Source organism: Salminus brasiliensis, chromosome 13 (assembly GCF_030463535.1).
Source record: "Salminus brasiliensis chromosome 13, fSalBra1.hap2, whole genome shotgun sequence".
NCBI classification, from domain to species: domain Eukaryota; kingdom Metazoa; phylum Chordata; class Actinopteri; order Characiformes; family Bryconidae; genus Salminus; species Salminus brasiliensis.
Genome location: NC_132890.1, coordinates 25,958,465 through 25,969,939, shown reverse-complemented (window position 1 = coordinate 25,969,939; position 11,475 = coordinate 25,958,465). Strand labels below are relative to the sequence as shown.

The window sequence follows — 11,475 nt, the reverse complement described above, 5'->3', positions numbered from 1 at the left end:
TGACTGACTAAATACTTTTTTCCCCCACTGTACCTATATGTGGACAATATTGGAATTGTTAGCAAATAACCTGGCCATTGTTTAATAGGATATGGGGTGCCTGACCATCACTATAATCACTATAAAGGTGTACATTTAATGTACTGTAAATCTGTAAATGTACTGTAAACCTGTTAATGTATTGAATATGTTAGGGTCCCTACTAAAATGGACAGTGCATGTGTGGTAAGTAAAATGTGTATTGACTATCAACTGTTTTTTATATGATTTATTTGATTATTTCTATTATTTTTTATTATATTGCTGATCTGCCAGTATCTATTTTCCTTTTTATATAATTGCAATTTTTAGATAATGTTTCATCAATTTAATCAATTTCTCACTTATATCATGCCTACTATAATGTATTTCATGTGTGATCTTCACAGAATCAAACAGAGACAAAGGAGTCTTCAAATTTTTATATTATTGCTCATTGCCAGAATGAAACCGATACAATAAATTAAAACAATAATGCATGAAACATTAAATAGTCCATTGAAATTGCAGTTTTTTTTCCTTTTACATATACATATGTCATAATTCTGCATACATGTAAAGCTTAGTACTGCTAGGATGCAGCTTGTCTCTCTATAGGTAGCCAGCAATCTCTGAGCATGCCCAGTGAACAGTAGTATGGCTGAGAGTTCATCTCAGCTTAACACACAGTCTATCTTCACAAACTATTATTGAATCCATAAGGCAGGCGATAACACTGCTGACAGTATTAAAGAGCCCTCTGAAATTATCTGAAAAGGGGAGCATAAATATCATACAGCAATTATGAGCAGTTGTTGGGTTGATAGAGACAGTCTACTGCAAAGTATTGAGCTCATTTATACTGACATTTCTTTTAGCCATGCTGTAAAATAAACATCCCCAACTGTAAATCCTTCATATGGAGGGTACCTCAAGATGACAAGTCTACAATAGTTCATTATTGTCCTTTGGTGTGACTTATGCCATCTACTCCATCATCCCTATCACAGAAGTAGGGGAGAGCACCAAAGTTCTACAGCTCTTTGGACACCACTGTCCTTTGGAGAGCATAAACGTATGCATCTATGCATGCAGGGTGTCCTTTCCCAACTGCTGTCTCCCAAATAATCTCTGTCCAGTCCTGTGAAACCATATAAGACAGAGCAGATCTTTGCAAATAGATCTATGAAATAAGTATAGTCCTCTCATGGTGTCTTTTATAGAGCTTTGGAGGTTTCACAGTGGCCAGTGTCACATCAGACCCTTTTCTGTCTGTCATGATACCTCGATGACTTCCATGCTGCCAGAGAAGCTAGACTGCTTTCCTAGCTTCCCAAACTCTTCGGTGCTGCCAGTCGTGCTGATGATCTCCTCAAACTCCATCTGGCAGCTGCGCCTCTTGAACTGAGTCTCCACCTGAGGTTTGTCCCAGGACATCTGCACACTGGAACTGGAAGTACTGCTCAATGTTGCATAAGCAGAGGTCCCGCCAAACCGCATAGAGCTACCGGCGGTTGTCACTGAAGGAACATCCGGGTTTGAACCGCAAAACCATGGGTGGTCTTCAGTGGGTGTGACTGGTGTGGTGGCTTGAGTTGTGCTTCTATGCTTGGTCCAGATGCCAGATGAGTTATCTAGGGGCAAGCTTAGGAAAGAAGACGCCTTCCTATTGGTGACAGGGTCATGTACAACTTGGCTTTTCTGATTCCGGTTTAGGTTAAGAGATAGAGTCGTGGCAGATAACCTCTCATGAGAACCTCTACCATTCTCTTGCCTCTCCATCTGGTGACTTAGCTTGGATTCTATCACCACAGGCGAACACCAGGATGCAGCTGGACTTGGGCCATCTTGAGATGAAGCATATCGGCACACGTTGGTACTCTTTGGACTGTCAAGTTTAAAAAGCTTGGGCATGTTTTCTGAGTCTGATTGTGAGATACTATGCTGGTTGGTTGAGTACACAGACTTGATGTCAAGGGAGAAGGAGCATTTGAGCCGGTTGTTGTGGAGAATTTGGTCTGTAGACAGGTTAAGGCTGCTGAGGTCCCTCTGCAGTGAGGTAGGAGACTTGGGTGGCTTGGCATTTACCACCGTAGTTTCTTGGGTTCTCTGGTAAGGGCGAATCTTCTCCATGCTCTGCTCCACTATAACCTTTGTGGCCTCTTCAAGATGGTCAGGTGTTGATCTCAGAGGGCTGTAGGATAAGGGAGCCTTCAGCTTTAAGTCTCTCTCAAACTCCAGCAGCTGTCCTAGGAAGTTAAAGTTTGGAGATATCGAGGGCCGGCGATCTTTCACAAACCTGTTAGAAAGTAAGGAAATCATGATTTAGCTCATATAAATATTATTTTTACATAGACATAAAACAGTATTTAAACGTTTTAAGCAATAATAGCTACCTGTAGGCATCATCCGATGACAAGCCCATGGTTTTCATGATGTAAGCGATGGCAATGGTTGCGGAGCGAGAGATTCCTGCCAGACAGTGAACAATGACTCTACAGTTTGACACTTTGGCTTTGTCTGAAAACAGAAAAACAAGGAGAGGGAAAAAGGGAGAGAACCAGTCAGAACCAGTAATGCCATTACAGCACCAGTAAAACATCAGGTTTATATTATTCTCCCACCTCAAGTGCTGACAACACACAGACCTCCCATAAACTGCTTCTCGAAAACCTGAATTGGTCTACTGTAATCCTAACCTTCATCATTACTGTAAGTGGAATAGATGAGCTATTCTGGGTTTGATTCTTTGTGCTGGGCCAGCAAGCTGTGGGGTTTGAGGCAAATGTCCTTACCAATGAATTCGTTGGTTTTCTCCAACCATGGCAGCAGCTTTTCACAGTAGCTGTCATTGACGGGAATGCGCAGGAAGTGGTTCTCGCTGATAAAGTCTGGCTTTGGACAGGTGTTGCTGGCGTTCAGGACATAGGTGATGCCATTCTGAGCCATGAGCTCCTGTTCAAACAATCCAGTGGGTGGAGACATAAATCAGTCATATTTTCCAAGAAGACAAAAACAACAACAACAGAAAAAACAATAATACTGTCTGACTTGTGGAAACAGCAGGTAGACAGATTGATAGGTGGGATTTTTTGGACGCACAAAGGATAAGAAATGCATCCTTTTGCATACTTTATTTCTTTTAGTGTCATCCATGTCAAGACCATACAAATGTGATGCACGATGAAAGATTGCTGTCAGTGACAGAATCTAAAACCACTTGTTTTCACAGTTGACAGCAAGAAAAATGATTTTAAAGAATGTGTCTCATGCCGTAAGTGATGTGGTAGTATTCATACTACCCTAAATGATTTCCTGGCACACAAGAATACCCTCAGGGTAAAAAAGAAGGTATGTCAGATATGCCATTTGAACACTAACACTGTCAATCTGTTTTTCTACAGGTTTCTTCTCAGCACAATTCTATTAAGAAAGTACTGTAACCAGACCCATTCAATAACCCTTCCTACCTTGTTGAGGACATCCTTCTGGGAACCCAGGTACAAGTGGGGGAGAATGCGGGTTGGGCCTACGTTGGCCACCGGTAGGCATGGCTGAGACAGGCTGAGGGGGAGTATAGATGCCTGCTTGCTCTCACACAGATCTGGGAAGCAGGAGGTAAAGGCTGCAAAGCCCCCTGTAAGATACACAGACAGAGAGGGAGATAGAAAATGGGTTGAAATTATTCATAGGCCTTTACCAACACACACAATCCAATATTCATGACACATTGACTCTCAATTGCAGGTCAACTTGGAATAAGAACTGTGATGCATTTCTTGTACATGCTGTATGGAATAACAATGAAGGGGTTTTCCTAACATCCCTTTACTCAGAGCTCTCAGTCCAACTCCCACAGGAGAACAGCTGACCTTCCGCTACATTGGCAGCATCCTGCCTGACCAAGGCATCCATAACTACAGTAGCAGACCTACAGCTAGAGAACATGCACCTTCACCTAGAGAAAATACATTCCTTTAGTTCTTAATTGCATTCTGCATGCAACAGTTTCAGCCGACAAGCTTAAAGGAATGCAGCATGTTTAGGCTTAATGGACGTATCTGTAGCATTCGGTCTTACTGTGGACACTGTTTTTTTAAAGGGTTTTTCCCTCCACTTAGAAAAGGACAGGAAGCCCATTGACTGGAACAGATTTGGATATGGGGCTTATTTTCTTTGGGGAATTTGTGGTAATTCCTTCCAAATTCCTACCAAAGTAGTGGTTGGCATCATTTTCACAGGTCCTTAATTGATTGCATATGGATACAGTGAAGCTGTTTTATGCTGTGAATTTAGTTAGGGAACATAATTGATCTTTTAAAATTATTTTAAAGGCTTTAAGTTTTTTCTTTTATTAAAAAAAGTTATAAAAGGTACCTTTGTCATGGTAACATAAACAAAGTGTACATTTAAAACTAATTTAAAAGTATGTAATTGGATGTTTTTCTTATTTTAAAACCTACATTATGCAAATATAATGATTTGAATTCTCAAATATTCTCAAAAAAACTTTTATTTACAAAATGTAGCAACTGTCCGTTGACTTCTATTATATTATCACACGCTAAATAAGTGGGTTCCTGTTATTTTCTAAATAAAGGTACACATGTTGAAATTCTGGTATGTGCTAATCAATAGTACAGTATAGATGCAGAAAATAGAGATCTGCTTTAACATGACTTAATCACTTCTTTAATAATAAATGACTGGTATATATATAGCATCCATAGTTTCAGGCAATATATGTCAAGCCAAAGCTGTGAAATGACCCTGGTATTTGATTGCCAGGTTCATCCAAACCCCAGCCTGAGTAGGAATGATAAAACTGGGGGTTGTGAAAGGGCATCTCTGTCCCTTTAAGAGGCAGATAGGGTGTCGGTGTCTGCTTCTCCGCTCTCTGCTTCCTGCATGATCTCATCTCCTCTCCCAGAGAACAGCATCACACTATGGGAATGAAGTAGGCCACAAGAACACGTCCACCCAACCACGGAGCAGGGCCATACTCCCCAGCGCACACAGCCTTACTCACATACCCACACTAATGTTAAAAAGTAGGTCTGCCGTGGTTCACCAAAACACGTAAACTACCACAAATATAAACAACGGGAGAGTCCAGAGTGGAATCCAAGCTTCTTACACGTAGAATAGGACACTTACAGTACACACATAGAACCTCATTCAGTTGGACAAACAAACCCTCTCCAGCCTCTGAGCAACCTCCAGCCTGTCCATTGCAGCAGTTCCACGGCCTACGTTAGTGTATTTCTGGATCTTACAGCTCTAATAGGCCCCGTCCAGCCCCCTCCCTCTCTTTAGCAGCACATTACCTCACGCCTAAACACAGCACCAAATTAACCCTGCGCTAATGGGCACATTTGAATTCCTCACGCACACACACACACACACACACACACACACACACACAGATTTGTAACTCCCTTATTTTTTACCGCATGAGGAAACAAGGGAAAGGAATACAAAGAGAAAAGCAGGGTTTTAGGTGTGTTCTAGGTGTCCTGGACTTGAGATAAGAAGGAAGGCATCAGTGAGGTTTCCTAATTTAGACCACTGCTCTGGAATCAGGCCTTCAATCTGTGAGGTGTTAGCTCAATTTCCAAGTAAGGCTGGCAAGCGGGAGCAATGACATCACCTTGGATTAAAAGCTCGGGCTTGGCTTGATCTCTTGATCATGCACTTCACACTTGCACAAACATGCACACACACACACACACGCACACACATACTGTCACTGTCATAATAAAACCTAATATATCTCTGTAAGTATATATAATAGGTGGGAACCCATCTTATTTATTTATTATTATTTGATAAATAGATCTTGGGGGTGAAGTATAACTCTAGGAAATGTAGGATAGGGCCCCTGTAATGCATGGTAATGTAAAGAGAGAGCATTTCTATGGGTCTATGCTCAAAAGCACCAAGAAGAATGAGACGTGGGGTGGGTGGGAAGGTGTTTAGACAGTGACTGAGTGATGGAACGGAGGAGAGCGAAAGCTAGAAATAGGACAAGGGAGGTGAATTAAGGCAACAAAGCATGAAAGAACAGATGAGCTCAGAGCAATGAGGTAAGGGTTGGTAAACAGATACATGTGACTGAGAGAGAGAAAGAGAGAGAGAGAGGGAAGGAGAATGAGAACCTGATGAAGCTTGATATCAGGCTTCATGTAGCCACTTACACAAGTCATTCATTTGCTCGTTCATTCATTCACTCATCCATCCATTCATCCATGCATCCATTCGTTCCAGTTTCTGCCATCTCAACTCCTCATTTACCTGCTCATACAGAACACAAATGGAGCGCGTGTTTCCCTGTTGTCTGTGTAAGTTTCACATGAGATCACTCAGCAAGGCCATTCTGTCATACAGATTAGCAGTGAGTCAAAGCACACAGACCTGTCCCAGAAGCCTTAACTAGCTTCTTTACACTCATGACTCATGAATGACATCATGACAGGTCCTGTCACGAACGGCCTCGGCATTACGCAAGCTCCATCTGTGCGTGCAAAGCCAGTGGCTTTCCTGCCAGGGCTTCGCAGGCCGCCGTGAGAAACCTCAAGGTGGTGCAAAGGTGAGAAGTGTGTTTTTCTAAGTACTGCCCTTTGATAATGGAGGCGCGTTTCCCAGTAATACCAGAGCGCCAAACCTTCCAAAGTGCATGGAAAGGTCATGCTTTCAGAACTTAAGACCTATGACACTGTGCAAAAGCCTCAGCCAACCTATGTCTACTCATCAGCGTGGAAAGTATTTGCTGTAAAAACCCAGTAAACCCAATAAATGCGCTTTATGTTTCCTCATTTGAGTCTTGTGTTGTTTTCATGTTTTCAACACCTTTTAATGTTTTTGTTTATAACTACTCTAATGATTTATAGTGTTAATGATTTTTTAAATACCTATTCTAATGGTATATAGTGTTAATGATTTTTTAAATACCTATTCTAATGCTATATAGTGTTAATGATTTTTTAAATACCTATTCTAATGGTATATAGTGTTAATGATTTTTTAAATACCTATTCTAATGGTATATATTGTTAATGCTTTTTAAAATACCTATTCTAATGATATATAGTGTTAATGCTTTTTTAAATAACTATACTAATAGTATATGTTGTTAATTATTTTTTTTAAATAACTATTATAAACTGTTTAAACTGTTAATGAGTTGGTTTTGTTTACTATTCTAATGATATATACTGTTAATATATATACTGTTTTTACAGCAATACTAACTGTATATACTGTTAATGCGTTTTTTACAAATACACTAACTGTACACAACTGTTAATGAGTTGTTTTTTACATATATTAACAATATATAAATAAAGTATATTATATTTATATAAATAAAATATAAAGTTTTATTTAACAGTTATACTCACAGTAAATAGTTTGTATACTACACTACTGACACTAACACTAGCAATTATATATAATGGTTTATACTGTTAATATTTGCTATACTAACAGTATTCCCAGTTCATACTATTCATATTACAGTATATACTATTAATGGGTTGTTTACAAACATACTAACAGTATATACTTATAATTTTAGTTTTCACTTTTTTTTTGTTTTTACAACTGTACAACAGTTACAACAGTTTATACCATTTTACACACACACACACACAAACACACTTGCTGCCACATATATGGTTTTAGATCATTTTCTCGGTTGGCCTTAGACTTGAGCACAGTACTGTGAAGACATTTTGTACAATTTTTTAAAGATGCCTGGAAGGAAGTTGTGTAAAGCAGTGCAGGAAAGACTGGAGGGTAATGAGTGATTATTCCAGCTGTGTGTGACTGGCCCTTTAAAGCTTCGCTCAAGGCCTGTCTGTTTCTAACTATTAAAAGCAACTGCCAAGCAGTATGACATCACCACTCAACACATGGGTGGCCAGCAGGCTGTCTCTGGGCTGCTGTGCAAACACACACAAAATCCAATTGCTGTTAGTTCTATCCAACACCCCTGACCTGTTTTGGCAAAACACCTGGTGTTACCATCTCAGTACTGGTTTCCAGCTTTAGAGCTTTAGATGTGATAGCCCAGTTCAAAGCCCGGTTGAAGAGAATGCAGGCATACACATCAGCTGAATTAGAAGCGGCAGCCTTCTTGAATGCTGTCACTTTGTAAGGATGGAGGTGTCAGCATGTGTAACAGTGGAGTAGAATTTACTCAGCTTGCAGTAATTTTGATAAAATTTCCCAAGATAATGCACCGCTATTTGAGAGTAATGAGGAACAGTTGCTGGCCAGCCCACAGCATGCTTTAGTCCCTACCGAATAAACGCTTCCAACACCAGAACCCCAAACACAGGGTCTGAACTGTTTTTCTTAGTCGGAATTCACATGCTTTCAGACCATGAGGCCATTGCCAGTAGAGTTTGCACTGATTTGATAGCCAGTATCAGCAGTATCAGATATCAATAGAATGTTCAAATTCTCCAAAATTGATATTAAAAATGTATTAAAAATGTTTTGCTGCTTGTCTTTATATTTATGTTTTATGTATATATATATATATATATAAATTATATATATATAATTTAGAATTTAGAAGACAAATAATCTTTGATTTAATTTGATTGTGTGTCCAGAACATTAACTTTACAGAACACAAAAAAAATACCTTTTCAACTTTCAATGGAAGTCAATGCAAAAAAATAAAAAATATTCCAAGCCATTTTGGAGCATTTCTATTGGTCCATATTTTATGATATTAAGAACAACGGCCTGATTCACATTATGGCAAAACATTAAAAAATGTTATATAGACAGTGTATATAAGCTTTAGCCAACATTCAATGTTGCAGTATCAGCAATAAAAAAAAAACAGATCTACTGGTGTCTAAAATCGCTGTTAATCATGCGACAGGTTTGGCATTATCCTTTCTGATTGTGGCAAGAGTTCAACATTCCCCTCATCTTCTTTTTCTCAGGGCTCAGTATGAGCTGGCTGAGATCAGTGTCCCACAGAGAGCCCCTGTGCCTTCCACATAGGCCAGACTTAGGGCCCTTTCCACTTATCACTGTTAGGGCTGAGTCAATGAATCTGCTATTAAAAAAAGCAAGCACGCAAACGCCCCGTTGCAAGTCTCTTTCACAACATGTACAGTGGGTAACACATCCCCTTTTTGTTCGGAACAAACAGCGCTCATCCCAAAGAGGACAAAAAGAGAGCCAGAGGGGGGCAGACCCCACTGAAATGAAATCATCCTATGTGCATGGCTTGCTAGCCTCTGTGTGTGTGTGTGTGTGTGTTAAATACAGTGCAGTAGTATTTAAGTCTTTGCTTAGCAGCGGCCTACAACAAGCTAGAGCTAAATATGACCACTGGGGGGGCATGCCAGCTCAGGCAAGTAAAGGCACATTCAGACTGCGGGCAATGAAACCAGACCATTTCTGCCATGCCAGGAATCATCAGCCCGCCACTATTTGGCATTAGTTCATTAACTTAGGGGAGGGGGGGGTACTCAAAAATCAGGGCAAGGCTTAAATGAGGCTCCAAATACAGTTGGGAAACAGTAAATAAGCACACTGTCCTTTACTACTCTTAGGGAAAGTCACAAAGCCTCTGACACCAATTTTAATGCTAGTCAAGAACAACGCTGTAGTTCTGCAGTTTGGAAATGTGCATCTCAGTCACTCTCTTCTTGAACTAAAGAGAGATTGACTGAGAGAGAAAATGCCTCAGTCTTTCTTTACTATAACAGCGCATCCTAACTACAAGGGTACAAGAGGGATTAACCTGCTAATACTGACGCCCAGCAAGCAGGGTCTTAATCCAGTGTCTACATTCACTTATCTCCACAGCCAGAGTCTGCTCAAGCTAACTATAATGCTTGCAACTCAAGATGTCACATAATCACCCCCCCCCCCCCACACACACACACACACACACACATACACGCACACACTCCGTTCCTCTGTATTCTGACCAGCAAGAGGAGTGTCTGCACTGGTAATAAGCATGAAACAGTTGCTATCTTAATAGTGTACTTTTTTAAATGCTTGCTTTTTTGATGTTGGGTTTATTAATCCCTTAAACTCCAAGCACCAATCACCATCATAACTCTCACTTAACACTATCCAGTATTATTAATGCACCATATTACTGTATATAAAGATCAATAACATAATAGTGGAGAAAACGTTTCCCTATGCTCATTCACTATGCACTAACTCACTTATTTTCTCAATACTTCACTCACTTGTTCCCTTGTTTACTCATTAACTCACTCCCTCACTCACTTACTCATTTATTCACCCATTTACTAGTATTCACTTGGTCACTCACTCATATTCACTTGGTCACTCACTTATACTCACATTCGCACCCTCACTTATTCACTTGTTCACCTAACCATTCCCTCACTCACTCACCCACTCACTGACTCACTGACTTACTCATTTACTCGCTCACCATCTCACTTCCTCTCGCGCCCATGCTTGTGCCTACCTCAGAGGTTGTGCCCCATCGCTCCCTCACTTACTCAGTTACTCTTACTTTTTGCACTCACTCACTTCCCCTCTCGCCCATGCTCACTTACCTCGGAGGTCGCGCCCCTCTTTGATGCGCCGCACGCGGATCTTCAGCTTCATCTCGCTCTCGTGCATGTCTGTCCACAGTGGAGGAGCAATCACCACGTCAACCGGCATCCAGGCAACCAGGCTCTCCCAATCAGCGTCCAGTCAAGGTCCACTTAGTGCAATTCAGTCTTATCTATATTGCACTATTAACCACAGAGTCCATTCAGTGTCCGCACAGTGTCCGGCTAAAACTGCTGAGAAACCCTTCCCTCAGTCCACAGTGAGGAGATTCCTCTACGTTCCTCTGAAGGTCCGTCTCAGAGTCTGTCTGATGGAGCTGCCCTCCTCACTGTCCGTGTGTGTGTTCTAAACTGACTTGAACTGCGAGTGTAGTCCCTCTATTGTCGAACCTCCTCCCTTTCCCCCTCCCTCTCTCTCTCTCTCTCTCGCGCTCGCTCTCTCTCCCTCTGAATGAGCTCACAGCCTGTGTGTGCAGCGGCTGTGCTGTACTGGGGCCAGTGCTCACTAATAGCTCATGTGTAAGGCATGTAACCACATTCCTTACTCACCACACAAATATGCGGCCACCTCTGGGGCCGCCACTGTGCACAGGGGTAAAAAGGGCTCCTACGTGGGTCGGACACGACCCTGTGTGTGTTAGTGTCTGTGTAAATGTGTGTGTTTGTAGAAGGAGCGAGCATAGTTGTCCTTTCTCCCTGTGCATTATCCTGGCATTTCATTTGACATTAACCCCTGAAACTTTGGGCCTATTGATTAGTATCTATGATGCATTATTTCGTTACTCTGGTAAAACTAAGAAGTACTGTAATGTAGCTATGAGCATGAGGAACTGAAGTGTGGCTCCGTATACAGTCCCACGCATGGTTTCATTAACTATTATCT

General features: G+C 41.1%; 1 protein-coding gene across 1 annotated transcript; it reads right to left on the bottom strand.

Moving 5' to 3' along the window:
* Positions 1 to 446: 446 nt before the first annotated feature.
* On the bottom strand, positions 447 to 10,925 carry dusp8b (dual specificity phosphatase 8b). Its single transcript, XM_072695142.1, has 5 exons — positions 10,593 to 10,925; positions 3,489 to 3,655; positions 2,814 to 2,973; positions 2,415 to 2,538; positions 447 to 2,317 (listed from the first exon to the last, which is right to left on the bottom strand). Exons 1-5 carry the CDS (start codon positions 10,699 to 10,701, stop codon positions 1,294 to 1,296), a joined length of 1,584 nt encoding a protein of 527 aa, XP_072551243.1. The 5' UTR covers positions 10,702 to 10,925; the 3' UTR covers positions 447 to 1,293.
* Between the last annotated feature and the right edge of the window lie 550 nt (positions 10,926 to 11,475).